Source organism: Rhea americana, unplaced genomic scaffold (genome assembly GCF_003343005.1).
Source record: "Rhea americana isolate MKP2758 unplaced genomic scaffold, rheAme1 scaffold_95, whole genome shotgun sequence".
NCBI classification, from domain to species: Eukaryota; Metazoa; Chordata; class Aves; order Rheiformes; family Rheidae; genus Rhea; species Rhea americana.
The window spans coordinates 1,983,533-2,008,989 of record NW_028187144.1 but is presented as its reverse complement, the minus strand read 5'-3'; the positions used below and the strand labels follow the sequence as shown (position 1 = coordinate 2,008,989).

The following is a 25,457-nucleotide window of genomic DNA, read 5'->3' as shown; positions in this document are numbered from 1 at the left end:
CTCCGGCGGGCCGGGCCGGGCGGCGCGGCGGGGGCGGCGCGGCTCCGCGGGCCGGAGTTTCCCCCTCCTCGTCGCCCCCCGAGCAGGGCAGGGCAGGGCCGCCCGTGCCCCGGGCGGGAGGCTCGGCCGGGGAAAGTTTCTCCGCTGCTTCCCGCGCCGGCGTGTGCTGCCCTCGCCGTGGGCGGCGGGAGGGCGCCGGGTCGGGGAGGAAAAGCAGCTGGGAAGCGCGGCCGGAGCAGCCGAGGCGGCTGTGACAGCGGCGAGGAGGAGGAAGTGATGGTTTTTCAACACCTCTTTCTCTCTTGTTGTTGTTCTTCTCCTGCTAAGCCGTAAGTGCGCGCTGGGAGCTCCCGGCGAGAGGGATGGGGTGCGCGGTTGCGCTTTCGGGAAGCGCGGTAAGTGTCCGGGGCAGTGCTGCCGGAGGCATTCCCTCAGCCGGCCCCCTCCTCCGTCCCGGAGCGTTACCCCAGAGCGGTTTCAGCCTAAACACAAACTTCTTGTTGCKTCCAGGCAACCTGAAAGTGAAACCAGCTAAAAGCAAAAATGAAAGTTGTCAGCCGATTTTATTGTGCGGAATACAGGGAATAAACAGTAGGAACCGTGGAAATAAAATATATTGGGTAGGGACAGGTAGAGCTTTCAAAGATGCATTAGTCATTTGTTAAACTGCCTTTCACAAGGCTTAATAGCTGCATTGGATGTCAAGAGTTATTCCARAACATCTAATTTCACAAACTAATTTCTGCAAAACATGATTTGTATTTTAAATTTAAGTCTGTTTGATATATACACACATATATGTGTGTGCGTGATCATAAATTGTTTATATTATCATGAAGTTTTCAAATCTCTTAATTGTTTTGCTAGTAAGTGTTTAATAGCTTCTGTTTCAGAAGCTCTATGTTCCAGTCCTGCTAAGCTTTAAGCTAAAAAGAAGCTATTTAGGTGTTATGGCAATTGGTAACTTTGTGCTTACACCAGCTAGATTTGCCTCCTGGCTACAGTTTAATTTTTGTGTGTCTGCCTGCCCGTATGTGTTTATATTGTGTCATGAAACTGTATGAATCATAGGAACTCAGCAGACCTTAAAATACAGACAGTATGGTCAATTACTTTTTTTTTTTCCCTCCTTCCTCACCAGCTCCTAAGGAAGTGGTCTCAAGTACTTGTGAAGTTTAATCACATGATTTGTGGAGAATAAGTGAGTTTACAGGTAGGGAGAAGGCTGTGCATGTGTGAAAGCTGAAAGTAGCTGAGTATCCATAATGGTCAATTTTGCAAATTGGRTAGGGCTCTTAGTAGCTGGCATTCCTACTAAACATGGGGAGCAGTAAGGGTCCTCATCAAATTTTCAAAAATAGCCTCTTGGCCTAGATTCACTCYGCACATAAAGTACGTATGCAAGTCATCTTGGCACATATGCCTTGAATTTGAGTGTGTGATTTTTTTTTTTTGACCTTGTTTTGACAAGCTATACCAGGATGTTTTTTGTGGTGACTTTTGATTTTTATTGAATCGATTATATCACAGACTTTGATGCTGGTTTTGATAGATGAAGCCTTAGTCAAGGTATGAGACATGGAGATCCTTGTCCTCAGAAAGGCCATCAATTGCTTAGGTCACTTGGTTACAGTGAGCAATCTTTTGAGTGTCTGCTTTGAGCAGAGTCATGGCCTGACCACTGTAGATGATATAAGTGCAAAATTAAATGAGTGTCTCAGTTTTTTCAGCAYAGATAGAGACCTTCTGAAGCTTTTTTGCTGTATGACAGGCTCTTGGTGTAACAGTTACTTCTCACTCTGTTCRTTACATGCAACACTGAAGTTAGCTGATTTTATCCATTGGTAACATTTTTACCTTATTAAAACTTCAAGTTTCCACTAGTTCGTGCACTGGRGACTTAAAACTCAAAGGCTTTTGATGATATAGGTAATGATGTAATGGAATTGCAGAAACTTGAATTATGATTCAGACTACTAACCCATTTGTTTTGGTATGTGAGTGCTGTGGATCTTGATGATTTTGTTTGTGTTTTTTCTACATTGTGGCCATTTAATTTAGCTTGGATTTGGACCTAGTTCTGCTAACTCAGTGTTATGCTGATGATTGTTTTGGCTTAAGATACCTGAAAGAGAGCCTTCCTAATTGCTTTTGCAACTTTGACTGCAAAACATTTTCAATTAAGTGGTTTTCTGCCTTATAACTTTCTGGGAAGCTAAGCCCTTAAAGCGTGACTATGGGCGATGTACAATATTCTATCTGGGTCAATGCTTTCTCTTRAACAGTTATAACTTGGAAATGCTTTCAGGCAACTCACTAATTTAACTTGTTGACAGTTCACTTCTGAAATACTCTATTGTGATTGTGTTGATTTTTAGAAATACTGAATACTTGGAAGCACGAAGTACTGGTGTTTTGATTAACTGACATCTGTCAAAATGGCAAGCTCTAAAACCCAGACCTCTCCCCCTGATTTTTGTTGTTGAGGCAGTAGAACTAGCAAAGATATACTCTTGTTGTTCTCTGACAGACGGATACTAAAAAAGGTGATGTGTTTGAGGTAGCCAGCCCACTTCCTAGGTAGTGTTGCTGTCTGCAGCCATTGGTGTTCATTGTTAGTGCCTCATGGAACTGAGTTTTTATTTTCCTTCCATAATCTGGCCACTTCTGTAGCTTCTAATCGATACAGGATTTCTAGTTCAACTTCTGTTAAAATGTCTAGCGGTAACATGATGTTTCACTGGTGCACATCTGTGCTCTAACAAACAAAATTATGAATTGGATTCCGTCATGTCTATAAATAACAGCTTTATATTTTGTCATCCTTTACTTTAAGCCTGTTGGCTCTGAGGAAATTGCCATTGCATATTTAATCAATTTGTAGCAAAATCCAACTTAGCTGCAATTTACAGTACATGACTTGAGTTGGCCATTGCTTTTCCTGTAAGACCAGAGCTAGTAAAAATAGATTTGACTTGCACTGACGATTCTTTAGCTTAACTAGAGCATACCACTTGTATCTCGGAAAAGGGATAATAATTTGGAATGAGTACATAGCTTCTTTTCCTGCACAGTAAACACAAACAATGTTTATTTTGTTCATGGGACCAGTGTTTCCTGTGTTACAGAAATGACCGTTTTCTGCTTGCTTTTTGCTATATACTGTAAACTTGGAGCAGTCCTTTTCTTAACTTTGTCTATCCATAGTTTACTGTTTTTGTTTATTTCCAGGACTATTTTGGATTGTCATCCTGGCGCCTCTGTTTTGTAGGGTCCATAGAGGTAGCAAATGTTTACGAAGTGCCTGCAACGTGTTACATATTTCTTGCAGGTTTTCATCTTTAATTGTTCTAGTCAATTTGCATTTAGTTTCAGATTGGATAAATATTTTGGAAGTCTGTCTGTTTTTCCCTGTCCCGAGACCTGTTCCTGTTCCTACTTTACATACTCTTGAGTCTGTAACCAGTATAAACCAAAAAGATCAGCTGCCCCCCCCCCCTTTTTTTGATAAGCTCTTGTAGATAGCTTTAACAAAATATAAATGGAAGAGGAATTTGCCAGACCATTGGTAATAATACATGATTTGTTGCTGTTTTTTTTTTCTTGCTAGCCTCACCTATGTAATAGGTGTCTTTGGACTCATGTACTAGATTAATTTATTCAAGAAAGAGTAAAGAATCATCTGTTTTGGTTAGCATACATGATGCAGAAGCTGTTGATAGTCATTTTGACAGTACAACTGTGTGAAAGATTGTGTAACTACCGTTCACGGATGTATCAGTGTAGAATGTTTTTCTGTTTACTGTTGTCGTACCTCAGGAATGGATTATGCTTCAGTTTTCCCTTTATTAAAACTCTAACACCATATTCRTTGTCGGTACCTTCGCAGCACGTCTGTGAGTTAGACTAGACATGCTTCTCTTTCTGTGTTCACTGCTCCTAAGAAACTTCTGCTATTTCTTGCCTGGGGCAAGCACATTTGTTGGCCTCAGTCTCATTAGACCAACTCAAGTACCCTTCAGTTTATTTAGCTGAACTTATGTTTTTGTCTCTCTTTGAACTTTTGCTTTTTTCAGGATGCCTGAAGCTTCTTGTCTTACTGTTCTGCATTCTTTTCTGAGGTCAAAACATCACCCTTGGTTAGCATTTGTACCCTCTCTTTCAGTTTAGTATTTTGAGTGCCAAACAATACCAACAACAATTTGCGAAGTTGTTTAAGTGTTGAATATACCTATATTGAGCTTTTTTCCCTCTTAAGCCTTATTTTCAGAATTGTTCTGAAGCATCTAGGAGAAGAAAGGAGGGCATCCATATGCTGCAAAACTTCTTCATTTATAGGCCATGGAAAACTCTCTCTTATTAAATATTTAATTACTTTGGGCATATACATAAAGAGCTGTCAAAAAATAAAATGCCCACAAATTTTTGATCCCAGTTTAGCCAGTAAGCTTCGTTCTTATAGTCCATTCCTAAGAGAGAAGCCCAGCACTTCTAAGCTGTGATAAATCTTTCCTGCTTTCTAGCCACAGGACTAGACCAAGCCATTCTATTTTCCTGGCAACATACGGACTTGTATARTATTGTCAAAAAACTGTTTCATGACTACTTAAATTTAGGCAACAGAACTGATGTACTCTGATTGAAGAAGAAAAAAAACGAAAATCCCAACTTTGATAAAAAGTCTGGAAAGTATTGTCAATGGGGAAGGTGACAAGGCTGAAATGAATTTATAGTGTGGTAGCTGTAAATAGTAGCTTGATTCAGCAAGTAGGCTGTAAAGACACAAAAATGTTAACTTTACCTTTGTCATGACAGTTCTTAAGGTGCTTTTATCCTCAATAAATGCCCTGGTTTTGTTTAGATCTGTGAAGCTCAATTTTTAGTATTTCTTGCTCTTGAATATCTTGTCATGAAAATAAACCTAACAAATCTAGAACTTCACTGTTAAATTTAAAATGTTTTTTTTAAAAAAACCCATATTTTACATATGTAAGCCTTATTGCTTACATATGTAAATAGTTCTTTGTAAACACTGAGTTTGCCCAAAGTACAAATGCAATGTCTGTAGTAAGGCCAAAGCTTTACTTAGTGTATAAGAACCTACAAGCATGGGACACTGCCAAGTCTCTCATTTCCTTTTGCAAATGTAGGCTATTCAGTGTGGTATCTCACTCCTTTGATTACAAAGTAAATCTTAATCAGCTCTAACTTCCAGTTTTCAGACTGCAGGGTTTTGTTGTTGGGTGTTCTTAACTGCAAGAACTATACCTATTAGATGACTTGACAGAAGGAAACTGAGTCATAAGCAACAAAAATATCAAGTAAAGCAAACTTTTCTTAGGGTGGGAGAAACATTCTATATGATGGTAGCAAATCAAGTAGTAAGGATGAGTGAGAAATGTGTGTGTAGTTAAAAACAAAGCTGTAAATAAAACTTAATATCTGTATACCAGCATAAGGGTGTCAAAAGCAAAAACAGGTGACTTGCAATATCTTGACAATGAGAGAGAACCTTGACTGTAACTGTGTTTCAATTTGCCTATCAATAGGATATTTGAGGACTTCCTAGAATAAAAGTAAATATCATTAACCACAGGATTTGTCATGCATCTACAAATCCTGTAGAATCTAATAAGCAAGTAGAGAAGAYCATGCTTTAGAACAACTGTTCCTTCACCTGTTTAGTCTAGTATGAAGGTAGATTAAAGACACTAAAGTACATACGAGTGCTTAAGAAAGAACCTGCAGAAGTTAATAGTGACTGTTCAAGATGATCAGTGTTAGATGCAGCTGAAAAGCAATTTGTTTTAACTTCAGACTTTCTCATAACTTGACTGTCCTCATGTAACAACATATTAGCACATACCACTCAATCCTGGCAAGGATAAATTACTGTAGTTTGGGAARTAAAACTTAAAAATACGGCAGTATATTTAGTTATGTACTTCATGGCAATATAGCTCCAAATGGATGTAGATCTAGCTTTGTGGGTTTATTTTTGTTAATGAATAGAGAACTATTCTGAAGAAACATTACGGCCTAAGGTATAAAGTAGAAAGCTGAGAGCAGCTTTTCCTCTGGCTGGGCAGTCAAACTAGCTAGTCCACTTTGTTTTCACTGACTAAGCAGCCTTTCTTGGAGGACAGGGTGGAACATGGGAGAAGAGGTTGCTAGCATCCTCTGAGCAACCAGTAGCAGCACCTGCTCTTGTTTTGCTGATCTTCCCCTTCTGTAGTTGCAGAGGTTCCTCCATGGAGGAACCTTTGCAGGAGGAACATTTTAACATTCAAGGACTACGTTCAGCTTGAGATGCAGTTTGACTACCCTACTTCTGGTGCTGGTGGTGGATGTTCTTTTTTTTTTCTTTTTTTTTAACTGCATGCAAGTGAATCCTTTGATACTGTTGTCATTAAGCTTAATATGCAGGGAAGTGAAGCACCTGTCAGGGTGACTACCTCTTGGCTCTTCTTATAGTCTGTAACTTTGTGAATGCTATACATTGATATAGAAAGAGAAGAGACCTCTCTGGCTGCTTGTTTCTATGCCTGGCACACGTTGGCATGGCTGCATAGTGAAATGGTTCAGGCAGCTGATCCAGGTTAAGACTGATCAATTTTTGTAAGATTAATTTTAAACTACATCTGTCCTCCAGTTTAATTCATCATGTTGTTGGCCAGTTGCTTGCAGTGGCACAAGTGCAAAAGCYGCTTGTACTGTCTAGCGGAACTGGATTACAGCAGTTTAAAGTTCTCGTAAAAACAGCGTCTTTGAAATGTGTTTGTTAGGCCTCAAAACCCCTTCTTTTTGGAGATTCTTCCTGATGGATTGTAGTTTCCAGGTGGCTGCCATGGCTTGTCAAGTTCTGTGCTGTCATCCTGTTCCTTACGGAAGTAGAGACCTACAGATTTTCATGCAACAATCTATATCTAAAAGGAATCAGTGGAGAGAAATCTTAAATCTAGGATTGCAGCTGTTAGGAGTATAGCTTGTTGCTGCAATTTCATCTTAAGTTTGCTTAGCATAGTTTTCATTTTTCATAACAAGCAGGAAAGAACTGTTTTGTAAGAGATTTTTAAGAGCTACTGGTTCTTCTTGAATCGTATGCTCTTGTTTGTAGCTCCAGCGCTGGCAGCTGTCTCCATGCAATAAATTTATCTCAACAACCAGTTATATCACATGAATGAAAAATAATAAGTTTTTAGTTTGTGGTAATGGAATCATATGAAAAATTATTGCTTTGAAAATTTGTCCACTCTGCTCATAGTTACTAAAAGGAGGGAGCCAATAACCTACAAGGAAGTAGCTTGATACTTGGCATCAAATTTGCTTGCATTCTCAGAAAATGAACATGTTGTTAAACAAAAATGAAGGCAAGAATAATGGTTAACTGACAAAGGCCAAGAAGTCTTTGAGCCCGTATGATTTTCAGAAAATAAAGCAAAGGAAATGCAGTTCTGGCAGAAGCTTAGAAGAAGCTAATTTAGCAAGTATAAAAGTAGAATTAAGAGAGTTTAGGAAAGTTTGGGGGAATAAGAAGAGTGTAAAACAAAACCAACCCTGTAGTTTAGATYGGTGAGCTGTAAAGTGGAATTGTGCTGCTTACAAATAGTGCAAAAAAAATGCACCATGTAGTTCACCCCATTTTTTTGAGGAGATGCTTGCTGGCAGTATCTAAAAAGGTTGTCCCTGTAAGGTGATGGCCACGCTACAGCTCACAAGCTACATATGGCAGTGGATTGGACTGATGTGCTTGCTAAAGACTAGAGGTGGTCTTATACTCTAGTGCTGACGCTTACGCGTTGATTTTAAAATGCACTCTATCAAACTACATACAAATAAGATGGACAGATAAAATCTGATTTGTGAAATGCCTACGGTTATCTCTTTCTAAAGCTTACAGAACCTGTTTAAGCTTCTTTTCTTTGAAGGTGTACAGAGGAGGGGCAAATCTTTGGAAAGTACTGAATTTTCCGTATGCAATAACTTCAAGATATACATATGTTATATGTAGTTCATCCAGATACAGTCTTCAAAGGGTTTAACAGGAATTTAATGATAGTAATATTTAAAACCAACAAGTGTGTTTTTTTTTTTTTCCAGGTAGTTTTCATTATGATGTTCTTAATACTGACACTCACGCAATTCACAGTTTAAGTGCTGGACCAGTCAAGTAGAAGAGTGTTGATTAACATATTGGCCTTTTCCGTTGTGACTGGTTTGTCAATGTCTAGTTCTTTATGTAGTCTTCCCCTTCAAAAGTTTAGGTTGTTAGATTCGCTGTTAGTAAGAGTTTATTCTGTTTTGGCTCAGACTCAAAAACTGCCAGCTCCTAAATAGAAATACATTAAACTTGAACAGCTGGAATGTTTCTTATCATCTGCTGTGCCTTCTCATATGAGTTGTAGTGACATGAGTGCATGAACTAAACTTGAAGCTTCTCCTAAATCGTTGCAGTTCATAACCTGGAATATAAAGGTAACTTGAAGTAGGTATTGATTTACTATACTGAACTCCGACGACACTAAGGTTTATAGTTTTGTGGCGGTTCGGCCACTTCTGCTTTGAAAAAAGGTAGCAACCATTGGGAGAGAACTAGATCCAGTACTGTTTCAGCTCTCAGAGTGCAATTTACATTCATGAATCAGTATTTTCATCATAATCCTTTTACAGCTGTTAGCATTTGCCTTCTAGTGGTAACAAAGTATGCTCAGAGGTAAGTGTCACATCTCTGAATTTCTTTCTGAGATTTCAGTGTTCAGTGGAAACCTGTGATGTCGCTTGTGAACTACTGACAAGATATTTCCTTCATTATGATAGAGGTCATAGATTCTTTTTTCTTATTGGGAGTTCCAGAACTTGTTAAAATATTTTGCAATATATTTTCATTTTTAACTATTTAGATTTAGTTTCTAGCGATTGGAAGTGTTGGATTTTGATTTACTTTACGAAATTATGCTTTTTATAATTTGTATATGTATTCTACCTTGCTGCAACTTTGATGTTTCAAATAATGAGGCTAAGGAGAATACTGTTTGTTTGTCATTTAAAAGGCAATTTCCAAATCAATCAAGTAGAAGTGCTCTGCACAACATCTTTCTTTTAACAAAGTATAGCAATTTGTCTCTCTATGCTGTTGGAAGTATTTTATCAAGTTTTCCAGGAACCTTTTTTCTAAAACGAGAAAAAATGCTTTATGAAGAGCAAGGCACATCTTTTTATTAGATTACATATTAATCAAAACAATTACTGCGGAACTAAGAAAACAAAAGCTGATATATTCTAATCACCATGTCTGAAAATATGTGAATAGAAAATATGGTCATCAAATACAGCAGATCTTAAAAAAAAAAAAAAAAAAAAAAAAAAAAAAAAAAAAAAAGAAAAGAAAAGAAAAAATCTACTAACTTCAGATTTTTAAAACAAAAAGCTATCTTCAGAGTGATTCATAATTGTAATAGCTCAGGTGCGACCTTATGGATCACTGGCTAATTATAYTGTAATATTTTTCTACACCAGCTACATCCCTGTATCTGAGCTCTTTCTAACAGTGCATTAAATGACATGACTAACATCTGTTGCATATGGTTTCTTTTTATTTTTTCCTCAGGGAGGCATTGGTGTATTTTTTTTCAGATTTTTCTCTTTTAGTGTGTTTGTACATCTTGAGCACTTGTAAATATTATTAATGAGATTTCTTCCAATCTGTCAAATTAGCCAATCAGTTCAGAAGTCATCAGATGAGGTGGACAAATACAAGTCTCAAATGGGTGGGCAGGAGAGATCTTTTAAGAAATATAAGAAATAATTAAGTTTATAGATCCAAAAAAAAATGTAATAGATTCAAAAAAAAAATGACATGGCTCATTGTGTCACTTATAAATGCCTTAATAACAGGAAAATTTTCAACTGCAGCTTGCCTCTTCTTGAAAAGAAGAACCAGTCAGATGCAAGACTAATCTAAATAAATCTGGGCTTTTTCACTTAAGGTGTTTACAAAGATGCTTATTTTTAAAGCGTGTCTGCTGTGTTCATGGTAGAGAAGGCAAAATCAAAGCATATTGTGCATTGGGATTGGAAGATGGTTTTACCGAGATCTTTGGCTCTATGAGTTCGTTCCTTGGTCTTTGACAAAATTTAGAAAGTGCTGCCTCTTGTGCAGAGAAGCTTTGCCATGTTATTAGAAATTGCCTGGTGCTGCGGAAGTGACTTGCCCGTCCTTCTGGAGGAAGGTCACCACAGRAGAGCGGAGCTGAGACAGGAACGTACTGCAGTGCCAAGGGCCCCTGGAAAACCCACGTTATGGCAACTGCTGATGGGCAGCAGCAGAGCGAGGCAAGCTCAACCATGCRCTGAACTGCACTACTGACATGAAGAAATCCTGGAATGCCCCTGTTTTTGTAATTTCTAATGTGCTATCGCCATGCAACTTGGGAACACTTAGTGAGAGTGTTCCTTCTGCAGCATCTCTCTGTTAGGCACTTTTGCTCATCTTCTCCTCACTTACATTTTTACCCTTGCTTCACGTAAAAATCAAGGCTTTTGTGTGCATTCTTCCCTGATAATTTATTTATCTGCTGATCATCTGATTTGACAGATCTAGGGATGTCAGAGAGCATTAATTTTCTGTGAATGTTGTGAAAAAAAGGAGGCAGTTAGAGAAGAAGTTCTCTGTAAATCACAAATTGAGGAAAATGCGAAAATTTGTATTACTTTCCCCAGCAGACACCAGAGAATCCACTGGAGGTAGTCTAGGTGCTCCAGTTATGGCAAAGGCATTCGATTGGCCTTTGTATCAAACTCGGTAACTTGAAGCAGCAGATCTGTAGGAAACTAGTCTTTTTTTTGTGTGTGTGTGTGTGCACAGCATTGTAACTGCTGGTGTGCTTTTTTAATCATAGTAGTGCCTAAAACCCAGTGAAAATGGAAGGCCTGTTTATGCTGGGTGTTTCATACAAAACTGTAACTTCTGTTTTAGAATTGTCTTCTAAAGCTGTTCCCTTTCCTTTTCTTAAGAGAAAGGCAGAGTGTAAGATAATTTGGTTATGGATAGTATAGTCTGGTTTGTCCTCCAAAGTCTTTTAATTTGAGTTTGATCATTCCTGTCACTGCCTTGAAAATGTGGATTGAGAATYTGATAAATCACAGTGCCCAAGGGCTTGGGAAGCAAGCTGGTGGCACCTCTCTGTGGGTTCTGATCTAATGAAAGCCATGYAACTTTGGCATTACAGACTTATCTTTCAAAGGTCTGTGCCTTCAAATTCATATAAAAAATTTAGCTTGGAAGAGACCTCTGGAGACTGCTTAATTCAGACCTTATTTATATCGGGACTAACTTCCAAAATAGCTCAGGTTGCTCAGGGCCATGTCCAGTCAAGTTTTGAGTACCCACAGGATTGAGATCTCACAGCCTTTCAGGGCAACCTGTGCCACTGCTGTGATTATGAAGGGCTTTTTACCTCCCTCCCCCACCACGTGGCCAGTCTGAATTTCCCGTGCTGCAGCTTAAAACCCTCGCTGCTTGTGCGCAGCCTTCAAGTTGTGGCATCCTGCGGATAGTTGACCCCCAGCCTTCTCTACTCTAGTTCTTTTTGCCTCTCCTTGTCCGGCACGTACTCTAGCCCCGTAACCCTCTTTATGTCTCTTAGCATCTCTCTCTGACTGAGGACGAGCAGGTGGCTAGGGAAGAGCAAAACCGGACGTGGTTTTCCAGCTGCAGCCTCGTGAGCGCGGAGCAGCRGGGATTAATCACCTCCCTCAGCCCCTTGGCTGTGCTCCTGCTAATGCAGCCCAGTGTCTTGTTAGTCTTCAGCACTCCCAGGGCGCATGCTGCTGACTCATGTGTTGTTRCTCTTTGGTGATCCAGCTGATTTATTGCTGGTGTGTTTTCAAAGAGGCTATCGTTAAGATCAGCTGCTGGTCTCTTGGAGATGGAAATGCTGATCCTTTGCATGTGCAGAGGGAACTCAGTGTCCAATGATCTCAGCCTTGTATTATTCTTTAATCCTTAATGAACAGATGATTGAGTAATCAGTGGCGTTGTGCATCTCTTTAGAACATGGGAGTAGTGCCGCAGGAACATTAAAGTACCAAATCTGAAGTCGATAAAGACCGAGTTAAACTGTCATTACAGTTCAGGAGGACATACTTAACAGCAAGTTTAACTCAGCCTTTGAGACTTAACATCATTTAGCCTTATGACTTGTTCATGTGATCCACTCTAATGTTTCTTGTGCATCAGTCCTGGATAGTCTTTAAATGATTCGTACAGAGTAAATTCAGATGCCTTCGTTTCAGCTTTGCTAGCCTTTGGAAAATTATGGAAAGGAACAGACCCTGAAAGAGATTTTTCTGATTTCCTTTACCATCATAAGAAGATAAAGAAAATGAATAGGAGTTTGGTTGTGAGGTGGTGGGAGTTTGCTACCTAAATCTCCTACAAAGCGTTAGCCTACCCAGCTTGGCTGAAAACTCAAGACCCTGCATCTCCCTTGAACCACAGGACTGACTCAGTGAAGGATCTGAAAGAAGAGTGTCAGCTGAGTTTGCAATCCTGAATTTCCCTTTGAATTGCTACTATTAGTTCTGTATATTCAGTACTAAGACAAGAAAAGAGATAACTGTTCATGCAGTGGTTGTTGCTGTGTGAATCAGTATAGACTTCTAAATAAACCTGCCTTAATGCACCACTGGTAGAAAATTACATCTCATCTGCTTCTGTGCTTAGCAACAGTGTATTATCTATCTATTCATCTCATGTGTTGTCTTCCTTGTCTGGTCCATTTTGCTGTGACCGTGAGACTAGCATACTGAGTTGGCCTTAAGATAAATCCTTAGTTACCTCATTATTTTACCATTATATAATATTATTTTACCATTCTGAAGGCTGCTGCATCTTTTAGTTTTCAGTGGTCAGAAAATTTTGACAGTAGATTAGTGAATTCTCTGTAGTGGTTCTATGGGCTGTAGGATTTAGCCTTACCTGATGTCTGAATACAAGCTTTTTTCTTGCTTCATTTTGAAGAAATGAAACTGTATCCTAAGCATATTGAGAAACTAGATAGAATTGAAAAGCAGTTGTATCATCCAGAGCAGTTTTATACAGAGTGAGACTGAAATTTTGGTATGCAAGTCCCTTGCATTCAGTGTGGTTCCAGCTTGTGTCAATCTGCTTCTGTGCAGGGATGGTCTTTTCCAGTGTTTGGATGAAGGGAAGTGGTCAATGTTGGAGTGGTAACTTCTTCAGGTGTTGCTTCCAGATCTACAAAAGCAGCCCTTGTGCTCATGTTTAAAATAAATAGCCTAACTTCAGGAGTAATTTCAATATGGAATGATATTTTCACAAAGTTGCAATCACTCTAATTACTCTTCTGAACAGGTATCAACAATTTTAAGTCAGCAAATTGGAGACAGCTTGTTAAACTAGTCCGGTAGAACTTGTAGCTATTTGCAGACGGAAGCAGAAAAAATATCCTTCTTACTGCTAAATGATGTTTGCCTATTGATATCAGTGTTGATAGCCTGTGGGGAAGCTTGTATTTGTCTGGCTGTCCAGTTTTATTATCCCGTCCTTAGAATCTTTGCAGGACTGGGTTGATTCTGTGTTTTTTTGTTCTGAAAAACCTATTTTACCTTTGTACATTTTAAAACCTTTGGTTATGTCTAGTTTGTCAGGCTATTTATATTCATACAATTTTAGTGTGGTAAAACTACTTTTATCACAGCCATGGCTTGTTATTCCCAGAATTCCCTCCAATTTCCTCTTTTAAGTAAGAGAGAAATGAGAAACTGAGAACTGATACCTTCTCTTTCTGTTAGGTACTTACCTGCTTAATAATTCTGTATTTAAAGTCACATTTTAGAGAGTGAGCTGTCAGGTTTTAGTCTGTGTAATATCTGATTTGTACTTTCGTTCAGGCAAAATATTGCATGATGCCAAGTCAAGTCTAAGATTGTTACACCAGTGCTCTTATCAGTATCTATCAGGAAAACTTCACCAGGAGATTCTCATCAAGTTAATTGGAAATATTTTTTTTTGGTCAGTCATAATTCTCTGTAAATAACATTCCACATAAACTGTTAACTTATTTGGCCTCAGATCACTGTTGGGCTGACAGGCCTAGATTGTCCCATTAACCTTTTTTAAAAATAAAGTATTTAATATATGATTAAGTTTTTTTCCAGACCTCTGAAACTTTCCCAGGACTCAAAAGTTATTTTGAAGTCTTTTCCAAAGATCTAGAGATTGATTTCTTCTAAAAGTCTTGGATGCAAGCTATCTGGACCTGCTGACTTGAAAGCTCTGTCTTCAGAGGCTACTTGATGACTTCACTCTGATATGGTAGAATTGGTTTTTTCAAAGATATGCTTATTAAACATTTCTGCCCTTTTTAATGCCAAATTTTGTTCATTTTATCTAGCCTCCCTTCCCTCTGCCATGCAGTGCTTCTCCCTTTTCAAATGCCCATCTATTTTTATTTTGTGCTCAAAGCTGAAGCAAAGGCTTATTCTGTAAGTTGTGGACATACCAGGTCTTACCGATTGACCAAGTTATGCATGCTGACTGGGGCAGATGGCTGCCTCTTGGCTAGTGAGTGAGCAAAGCCTCCTGGTGACGCATGTGGTAGACCCACATTGGCGTGAAATTTAATCCTGGAGTCTTCAAGACTAGTTCAGTGGCATTGCAGAGAAATCTAATATTGCATTGTTGAGAAAGCATTGATTTTTAGATTGCTAACTGTCTTAACTCTGGAATTGCTTTTAGTTTTGCTGTAGAAGGAGTCAGGAATGACTCTTGTGCCTCTTGTCAAGGTGTATCAATGATCAGTGATGCTTCATCTCTTAAAATAAATCAAACACTTGGATTGAGAAGTGGAACTGAGCTGAGTTCCTATTAAGGCACCTAAATTCATGTGCAAACTGCAGAGTACCTACCTGAGAATACATACCCATATACCTGTAGTACCTTAGTTTTTACAAATTATTTTAAAATTAATTATTTTTAAAGTTACTATTTTACAAATTAAATTAAGTACCTTTGAGAGAGAGAGAGTGAATGAATAAATCTGAGGCCAGTTATTATGTATGTCCAGAACTGTTCCAGTCTTGGAAGGGCTGAACAAGTTGTCGTGGCTGTCATACTTGAATGCATCTGGGTTACGTTTAATTTTCATTATTGTCCAATTTAGACCTGTTTTGATTCGTGCCTAGTATGTGGTGCTAGTACTGAGTACGTCATAAGTTAAGAATTGGTCAAAAATTGCTGTATGTGATAAAGGAGGTCAGCGCTGCCTTATGTGACAGGCTAGCCGTTAGCATGGTGGCTGGGGAATAACGAGCTGGGTTCATCTTAAACCTGGGAAATTGAAGCCTACGTTGTCCTGGAGAGGTCTGCGCTGTTTCAGCTTGGAGTATTGGAGTCGCTTTCCTCGCTATAGCGCTGCGTAAAGAGGAGGGCAAAGTGGCTTGATTGAGCCCTGAGGTCAAGAGATGGCGAGAGGGGGCCTGAGCATACCTGTCAYGGGGGAAGGGAGACCCTGACTCGTCCCCCTGCTCCCCGGCTCTGCGTTCGTTTTGCATTAAGCAGTKGTTGGGTGATACACTGGAAAGCTCGCTGTCAGGCTTGCTAATTTGAGAGATTATCCAAATAACTCTCATGAGCACTCTGCCACCTGCAGAAGTGGTGGGGAGTCGCTGTAGCCTGGAGGGTTTTTTGATGAGTGGGAAGACTTTTAAAGTGAGGTAGTAATATAAAACTCGGTTCACATTCCTTGGGAGACTAATTAGCCTGGCTAAACAGGTATAAATGGCTTGGCATAGGTGGTGATGGATTCTTATGTAATCATAGTTAGATTTTAAGTCTGTTAACACAGATGGATTTTTTTTTCCTTTTTCCAACTTTAACCTTTGTAATTTAAGTCCCGTTTACTTTCCTGGTAGAGTTCAAAATCATTTCAGGAGGGTTTTTTTTTCCCCCAAGTTGATAGTTTTATAGTAGGGCAACCCTCAGCTTAGAAACAGTTAAATCACTCTATATGTGTGTAGCTGTATGAGAGGGTTATAGTGTTTTCTAGAAAACACTAAGTAATAAGGCACTACGTCTGTCTTTGCACGGGGCCTGTGGCACTGACAGCGCTRCGTTACCCGCTGCAGCCCGCAGGAAATGTGCAGCTACGCTGGCCTTAGAGAAGCGAGCAAGTGAAAAACAGTCGCCTGGGTGGGGTGGAGGTTGCTTTAGAGAACACATTCCTATGTGGCAAGCTCTAACAGCAGCTCTTTCAGCTGCTCAAACAACATCTCTAAGACTTGGGGCTAAAGTCAGTGTCGTTAAGCTAGTGTTATCTCTCCTCAGCTTCTATAGGGTATCTCCTCTTTTTAAATGAATTATATACTGTAACCCATAAGCATCTCCGTTCATGAACATACAGACAATATATTTGTTTGTGTTGTATGTAGATGTTTGTTAAGCACAGTTTGCAAACAAAATGCGATTAACTGGTGAGRGTGCTGAATGTACTATGCAAAGCCCTTAGGGAATTTTTTGTCTTTTTTTTTTTCTGTTAAGGAATCTCAGAAAAAACTTTCTGCATTTCTTGCCCTCTTAACAAGAACCAAGAAAATTTATCTTTGAGTTTTTTAATTTTCACATTCATGTTTTATATTTCAAAAGGTAGGTCGCTATAACTTAAAATAGAATTTTGAAAGCAGTTTAGAAACATTTTGTTAATTACTCATAATACATATTTCCAGTATGGAAAAATTTTAATCTTCCGCTTTTTTTGGTCTTAATTCTTCTAACCAGGCTTCATATAGTAATAGCACACTAAGTAGCATAAAATACATTATTTCTGATTCATTAATATAATGAACAGGAACCTTCAGTTGAATTCTGCTTTCTGTTGTGCTGTTGCTTGACACTTGTCTGTTGGAGTTGACATGGATCACTGCTTTCATGGAGCTCTTGCCTATTTTTATTTCCTGTCATAAGATTTCATAAAACTTTACCATGTGTGCTAGCAGTTTTTTTTAATAATATAGTTACGAGAATTGTACTTGTGTGTGTGTGTGTAGGCATTACCTTTCCTTTGGAAATTTTAGCTACTGGTAAAGCTATTATAGGGCCAGTGGACATCAAAATGACTGTGCTTAAATTCAGGGGTTAAATATATTTTAAAAACACAATGTCAGGGGATGCAGTCACTCAGAAGACTTCTTAATTCATTTGCATTTCACTTAAACATTTCAGACTAATGAGTTCTTCTTAAAAGGGTGTTTGTTTTATCTAATAGTATTAAAAAAAAAGTGAGTTGGTGATTTAAAACAAAACCAAACAAACAAAACTAGTGTTCCTATTGCTAGATCTCAATTTTGACCAGTTTTGTGTTAACAGGAACGCTAAGTTTTAAGGCAATTGCATATTTTCGTTTTTTTTCTGGTACATGCTTTGTCAGCAGTGACAGTCAAACTTTGATTTTAAAGCAAGTCTTTTGCCTAAGTTGAAAGGTCCAGRTTTCTTAACTTGAATACTGTGATTTAGCTTCTTCTGAGGCTCAGTCACTAGAGGGAGTCTAAACCTACCCACTGTATGGATGCCACTTAGACTGCGTAGCAAAACATTCTAGCAAGTATGTATTTATGTMAACATTTTAAAGACCTATTTTTAAATTTCATAAACTTGATTTTTAAAAGGCAATACTTGAGACTATTTTTGAAGGATAACTATTCAGAAATATTTATATAGTTTAACCATTTGAGTAACCTTTCTTTGCAGGTGAACTTGTGAATTAGTGTACCATCAATGATGGCAGAGCACCCACCATTACTGGATACCACTCCGATTATAAGTAGTGAAATTCCTCTTCTAACTTCCCCTATTAGTGGAGATGGAGCACAGCAGGTAAGGAAACTTAAATATCTTTTCTCTCTCCCCCCCCGCCCTCCCTTTCCAACAGCATCAGTGACATATTGACACTTTTAAAAGTCAGTAAGCCTTTATCTGGAATACATTTGTGCAATTCTGGTCATGCTTGTCTTGTAGAAATGAGTTCAAGGTGGAACAGGTGCAGAGAAGATGTTTGTAAGGAGTATGAAGCAGAAAACCTGTGTTGTAAAAGAACACGTTTTTGTAGGAATGGGAGCAGACAACTGCCGTGCTGTCCAGCYATGCATGAGTCTTAATTCAGAAGCCATGTAGTTGCATCAGCATGGGACCTTGTTAAGGCTAATAACCTTCCCCTTATGGTAGGGCTTATTGTGCTAATGTGTGCTAACAACTATGACCTCTAGATTGGATCTTGTTCACGACTGAGTATTTTGAACGGTGGGACTTTCTTCTGTTTATTTATGTCTACCTAAACACTTATTTGAATAGCTTGACTATTTTAGACTAACAAAGTAATAGCTGAGAAGGACTTAAAAATCCCTGTTTTAGAATACTTCATAAAGGTCAGTTCTAGAGACGTGGAGAAGCTAAACCAAGTATTGGCAAAAGAAGGAAATAGGAATTCTCCATATCTTTAGGCTAGAAAGAACATTTTAGACACCGGAACAGCTTCTAATGGGAAGAAAGGGATTTAAGGGGATTTAAACACTTCAAGTGCCTTAAAAGTATTTGAATAGACTGAGAGAATATTGACTCTGAAAGCAAGAGAATGGAGTTGATGATCTAGGAAGTCTCTTCTAGCCTACTATTCCAATGTTTGGCATTTATACAAAAGAACTAATTATTTATCGTAAGAAAGGGGAATTAATTTATAGGGTAAAAAAATCTAAGAGATTTAGAATGAGACTGGATTGCAACAGTGCTTGAGGTTAGGTCTAGGTTGCAGGGAGATTTCTTCAGCATAGGTGAAGCTTAAATGCAGAGGAAGAGTTGATAAATATTACTTAATAAATATGTGGACAGAAAATACCAGAAGAAGGAAAATTAAATACTCCAGCTTGGCTTTTCTCCCAAGTCTGTTTTCAAATACTAAGATCTAGAAATAGTTATCTGCAACATGCAAGAGAACAGTTACTACTTTCTTACATGTTCTACCTTGAAACTTTCAATTTGAAAGTCTTACAAAGAGAATGAAATAAAACATACCTGCACAGAGTTAAGCATGCCACCGCCATTAAAAATATTCTTTCCTACTACTGTTGTTGTGTAAAACTTCTTGTAGATKCATCACAGAATCCTTGAGGTTGAAAGAGACCTTGGAGATCATATAGTCCAACCTCCCTACATCAGAGCAGGGTCAGCTAGAGCAGGTTGTTCAGGCCTCTGTCCAGTCAGGTTTGAGTTCATCCCSAAGGATAGGGTCTCCACAACCTCTCAGGGCTTGGACAAACGCTGCTATCTTAGATGCTGAAACAGATTGGTTTGTTTCATCTTCCTCTCAGTAAAGTAACTTATGTTTAAGTGGAATTTCTGTATTTCAATATGTGCCTGTTGCTGCTTGTCACTTCACTGGGTATCACCAAGAAGAGTCTAGCTGTGTTGTCTTTATTCCCTTGCTGTCAGGTATTTATACGTGCTGATAATAAGATCCCCTCTGAGCCTGCTCTGCTTGAGGCTAAACAGACACAGTTCTTGCAGCCTTTCCCTGAGTGCTGCAATCCCCCGATCATCGTTGTGGCCCTTCACTGGTCATGCTCCAGTATATCTATCTCACATATATCTCGCTTGCACGGGGAAACCCAGAACTGGAACCAGCACTGCAGATATAGCCTCACTAGAACAGACTAGAAGATGAAAGATCACCTCCTTTGACCTGTGGTAATGCTCTTCCTAATGCAGTTCAGGAAGCTGTTAGCCCATTTTGCTGCAAGAACACAGTTCATGGTCAGCCTGTCCACTAGGACCCCTTGATCCTTTTCTGCAAAGCTGCTTTCCAGCTAGTCAGCTCCCGCCTGTACTGGTGCACAGAGCTATTCCTCCGTAGGTGCAGGACTCAACACTTCCCTTTTCTGAACTTCATGAGATTCCTGTCAGCCCGTTTCTCCAGCCTCTTTGAGTGTGTCAAAATGGTGGCACAACCACGTGGTGTATCAGCCTCTCCTGCTGCTTTTGCTTCATCTGTAAACCTGCTGAGGGTGTGCTCTGCCCCATCATCTGGGTCATTAATGAAGATGTTAAATGGTATTGGACTCAATATTGGTCTCTGTGGCATACTGGAGGAGACTGGCCTCTATCTGGATTTTGTGCCACTGATCACAACAACCTGAGCTTGACAGGTCAGCTAGCTTTCAGTCCACCTCACTGTCTATCTAGTCCATACCTCATCAGTTTGTCAATGAGGGCATTATGGAAGGCAGTATCAAGAGTCTTGCTAAAGTTGCAATAAACTATGTCCATTCCTCTCCTCTCGTCCACTAAGCTAGTCATTTTTTCATAGAAGACTACCAGATTTGTCAGGCATGATTTCCCCTTTGTGAACCCATACTATATAATCCTAATCACCTTCTTATCTTTAATATGTTTGTAAATGGCTTCCAGGGAGATGTGTTCTCTCACCTCCCAAGGCCTTAGGGTGAGGCTGACTGGCCTGTAGCTCCTCAGATCTTCCTTCTTGCCCTCCTTGAAGGTAGCAGTGATAGTTGCTTTCTTCCATTTCTTGGGAACCTCTCCTGATTGTCATGACCTTTCAAAGATAAAATTGAGAGTATGCGTTTTTTGTCTTCTCCAAAAATAAGACTGATCAAGCTGTGCTGTCCAAGTCCGTCATGGTTCAGAATTTTGAATCAGATCTGTCTGTGCTTAAGTATTCTTTTGGGGACACTTTTTTATTAAAGGAAAATGTTTCCTCTCTTTTGCTACCAAGCAGTATTAAAACTGGAAAACAAGCAAAGAATTTGATCAAAAAATGAAGTCATAGGAGTTTCTGTTAATCTTCTTAAGGGGAAAAACAATATATGCTGTAGATACCTTTTTAGCAAATGCTCTTTAAGCATATAATCTGCAGTGGAACTGATAATGCTAGTGTCTTAAAAAATCTACAGAGAGCATTAGACAGATTTTCAATGGTGAATAAAGAAAATCATCATCTTTCTTCATTTCATGGTAGCTAACAATTATGCCATAGTTGCCTACTGTTTTGGGTTCCACAATGACYGATGAAAAGTTACGTATTAGTTTCAGTTTCTCTCTTTGCATCTAATACATGACTCATGAAGAATCTGCAAATTCATTTATTTAGTAGCAGGAAACCACTGGAAACCCTTTTTACATCCAGTGATTTAGAAACCATCACTAAGTGGAAATGCTTTTTATATCTGAAAACTGGGAAATCCAGAATTACAGGTATTGCTTACTCTGTCTAGGTTGACCAATTAAGACTTACGTTGCAGGAAGCTCAGGACATTGTGTGATTATGTGTATCTTGACATTAAAGCAGCAGGATATACTATCATATGTGTATGATATATTTGAGAAGCAAGTACAGAGCATTGCAACTTCTAGCTTTTTTCCTACCTGTAAAAAAAAATGTTTTAGCCTAAGTATGCATTGTATTCCTTGTTTTTCTGTACCTTTTTGAAGTTACTGTGTATTTCTTTGAGGCACTATAGCTGCATTAATATTTTGTGCTTCACGCCTTTCTGTACTAAAGACTTCTTGTTACTGCCATAAGGAGTTCTAGAATGTGACAGTGATTTCTTTTGCCATTATTATGAGGTTATTCACATTTTCTGAAAAACTCTTCTACGTGCTTAGCTACCCTTCACAAATATTTTGCAAGGATGCTTCCTTGAAAATATGAAAACTGCTTCTCTAGTTTCTTTTGTAGCAGCACCATGGTGTTGGTTAGTTGATAAGTTCTAGGAGACTACATATTAAGTTGTGTTCTCACAATCAAAATTCAGAACCATGTTTTGTCTATGTATGTGTTCTGTTTTTATAGTATGTTGGTGGCACTCTAGCTCTTCTAACTGCTTCTAGTCCTAYTTTTAGTCCTGACTGGGAAAAGTTCTTTATTTAAATGCTGTTGATACACATATGTGTTATCTCTCACTCGCTCACTTGGCAGAAATTGTGAATTTTTGTTCAGCTGTGAAACAGCTGAGACTTTAAAAAGGGGAAAAAAACTGTCATATGTAAAGATAAATCTTACAGTAATCAGTTGTTTTAATTATTTTGATTTAAATTGATTTAAATATACTGTGTGGTTATTGTGGCAGAATGTAAAATTGAGATCCTAAATGGATATGGACCATTCAGTCCTTTTCTGGAACAGTTCACATCTTCAAGATAATAAATTTCAGATACTTAAAGTTCTCCTAGCAATTTAAACTTGAGATAGTAGTACAAATATTTGAACATGTTATGATGAAAGGTCATATGCTTCAAACAGTGGAAGTGCTTGATTAGGTTAAAGCTGTAACTTTCCACCATGTTTTAAAACAAAACAATCCACAAAGCTGGAGGAATGCATGTGTTCAGGCAGAAACCATGAGGAATTTAACCTGTGTATGGGACTTCTGCATTAATACTCATATGCAATTCACTGTCATTCACTGCTGCTGTGGGAGATCTCTGTGTCCCATGGAAAATACTGTGAGTCTGATAGGACAAAACTGGAGAAGGAAAGAGGAGAGAGCAAAATCCATTAGCTCCTTTTGTTAAGCACAGAAATAATGCTTTTGCACCTTCTCATCACTCTGCTCATCATGAAAGGGATTATCCTTAAATCTTTATGGTAGGATTGGGGATGATGTTTAGAGATGATCCATAGGAGTTAGGATAGAAGCAAAGTGAAACTGAGAAAGCTTGGTATGAGGACAGAAGTGATCGAAGATTATTCATGTAAGGGTAACTCTTGCAATGAGGTGTTACTGATTATTGCTGAGGCTGTGCAGGAAGAGTGTGTGTGATTATATAAAGTCATGATTTGGTGCAGGGAGGTAAATCTGACTCAGAAGAAAACAAAAATTGTTCAAACTACTTTAATACACACCTTATTTTCTTGACAATAGACTGTAAAGTTGAATTGTTTCAGTTAACATTGGACTTCTACTGCATCCAGGACAATTAGGTAAATTGACCCTGAAGTTTGGGGCCTTCTTTTCATCTTCCCATTAAAGCTAATAGTTGCCAAGTGAAACATTCCTGTATAAAATTGGTCCTCTTTATTATCAAAGAGTGTAGACAGGTAGACAGCACTTAGAGTAACCCAGTATCTGTTAGTTGTTTCTTTCTCTTTGAGGAATAGGACACAGTGTTTGGCCTTCAGTTAGCTTTTATTTATCAATAAGATACGAGGATGAAGTAATACTTTTAGCTTGTGAAGCTGATCACTTATCCTCTGAACTTTATTCAGGGGTTAAGGTGCTTAATGGGATTTTCAGTATACATATTTCCTCCTTGCTATTGCTAAATAATTTTTGCTAGATCTTCTCTTGGAAAAGAGGGTACAAAGCTAAGAACTTTTGTTTTCTACCTTCTGGACACTTTCCTTTTAAGTTCTTATAAAGATAAGATAATTCTTTTGTGCAGTGGTTGAGTGTTTAGCTTTAATACGTTAACATAGACAGGGTCACTTCCTTCCMCTCCCCTTCTCTAAGCTTTCTAAATTAGCATTTCTCTTATCTTCAATAAGCTGGCAGATGGAATTCGGTATGGATAAGTACAAATGATGCTGATGGGGGGCTGTCAGCTGATGATTAACACTCAGAAGCAATCTTTGTTGTAATGGTTCCACACAATTATAGTGTCCTTGCTTAGTAGCAGCTTAAAAAGCAAACATTAGAGACATCAAATGAAACTAGGAAGTGGTGAATTAAAAATAAGCAAGAGAATGCGTATAAGCAAGATAAATATACTGCCTATATGTATTGCTTAGTTAATCTGTGGAACTTCTTGTTGCTGGATGGCAAAGAAGTTTATACAAGTTCAAGAAAAGGTTAAAGAGAAGCATGGGAGCAAAAATTCATTCAAGTTTATTGAATAAAAATATAATATTTCTGTTTAGGAAGCATCTGTTTAGGAAGCGATTAGAAATGGGACAAGTGTTTTAGGAAGGCATCACTACATCCTTGCCTTCCTACAGCCTTCTCTAGGAACCAACSTTTATCCAACCTTTGTGGACTCAATGCATGTGAGATGTTACGCTAGATGGACCTTTGGTCTGATCTAGTTATTCTACTTTTAAGACTAATTTTTTTTATATATATTAGCTTTGTAACAAAACTCAGATGATGAGATAAAATAAAGTCCTTTCATCAAGTATCCTTTTAGGAAATAGACTCAATATTTTGAGGTATGTCTCCTGCCTAGTAATATTACTATCTGAGAGGCAATAAAAAGTACATTCTTCATGGAAACCAAAATGACAAATTAAGAAATTAGTCTCCCAAGAAATACCTGACCAGTTAATGTAAGTAATAATTAAAGTTCTACTTGAGAAGGACTTGTATGAGAAATTTGTATTTGTCAACCAGTGGATACAGACAGAATGCAAAAATGTCTAAAATTCTACTTTCTGGACTTAATGCTATGAGAAAAGTGAGTTAACTGCTGATGGTGAAATATGGAACTCTGTTATTATATCATCAAACCTTAATGCACCTATTTTCTGGTAGCCATTTGCTGACTACATTGGTTGCCTACAAAAGCAGGTGTTCTTTTTTTCATTCAACTTTATTTCGCAAACGGTGTTTCATTTAAGTAGTTGGCCATATTTGTGTTATCAGTAAGCCAGTCAGAAAATCTTCAATGTGACAAAACTTTGTTTAAAATAAAATTTTAAAAAGTGATCTGTCGTGAAGGTCTGGAGACTTGCTGCTATAGAACTGAGTCTGAAAGCCCAGGGAGTCTCCAATTCAAAGTAATATCAAATCACAAGGAGAAGAGCCTTCACTTGGGCAGAAAAAGCCCCAGGTTTTGCATGTACTAGAAATCCTCAGTCTTAACTAACATTTTTGTGTGATACAAAAAACCCACATGAATCCTATAAAGTATTTCCAAGGAGACTTTTTTTGGGAAACTATTCAAACAGCACTGAGATGGATGAGACTCACCATTTGCTTTTAATCTCTTAACTGATAGATAGCTGTATATAGATGTGTGTGTGTATGCATATATTTGTGTGTGTGTGTATATACATCTATATACACTGTGTGTGTGAGTTTAAGTGAATTCTTTGAAAAAAATTCTTTGTAAAAAAAAAAAAAAAAAAAAAGTTTCTTAAGACTTCTGACCTTGAAGTTGGTATTAGCCTGTTATCATAGGAAGAAGTCTTCAGCCAGCAGAGTACTAGACTGCTATAAAAATAAATTATTGTAAGAAGCCCCTTTTTCTTTTGGCCTTCAAATTGTTTGTTTATATATGTGGAGTTACAGCAGAGGTACAGCAAAGATATAATCTGGGTTACTGAATGTTTTGTCCTGTTTTAGTTTTGATACTTCTTGTTTCTGAAAAGCTTATGGTACATTATCAACTTCCAACTTGCTTTGTTTTTGCCTTGTTGCTGGAAATCAAGCAT

General features: G+C 38.3%; 1 protein-coding gene across 1 annotated transcript in view; it reads left to right on the top strand.

The window, feature by feature from the left end:
- The first annotated feature begins 1,148 nt into the window (after positions 1-1,148).
- FNDC3A (fibronectin type III domain containing 3A) overlaps positions 1,149-25,457 on the top strand; it is a 118,357-nt gene continuing 94,048 nt past the window's right edge. The window contains exons 1-2 of the mRNA XM_085324995.1: positions 1,149-1,213; positions 17,768-17,893. Of these exons, the coding sequence (XP_085181121.1) occupies positions 17,795-17,893 (99 nt within the window). The 5' untranslated portion in view covers positions 1,149-1,213; positions 17,768-17,794. The remainder of the gene's footprint in view (positions 1,214-17,767; positions 17,894-25,457) is intronic.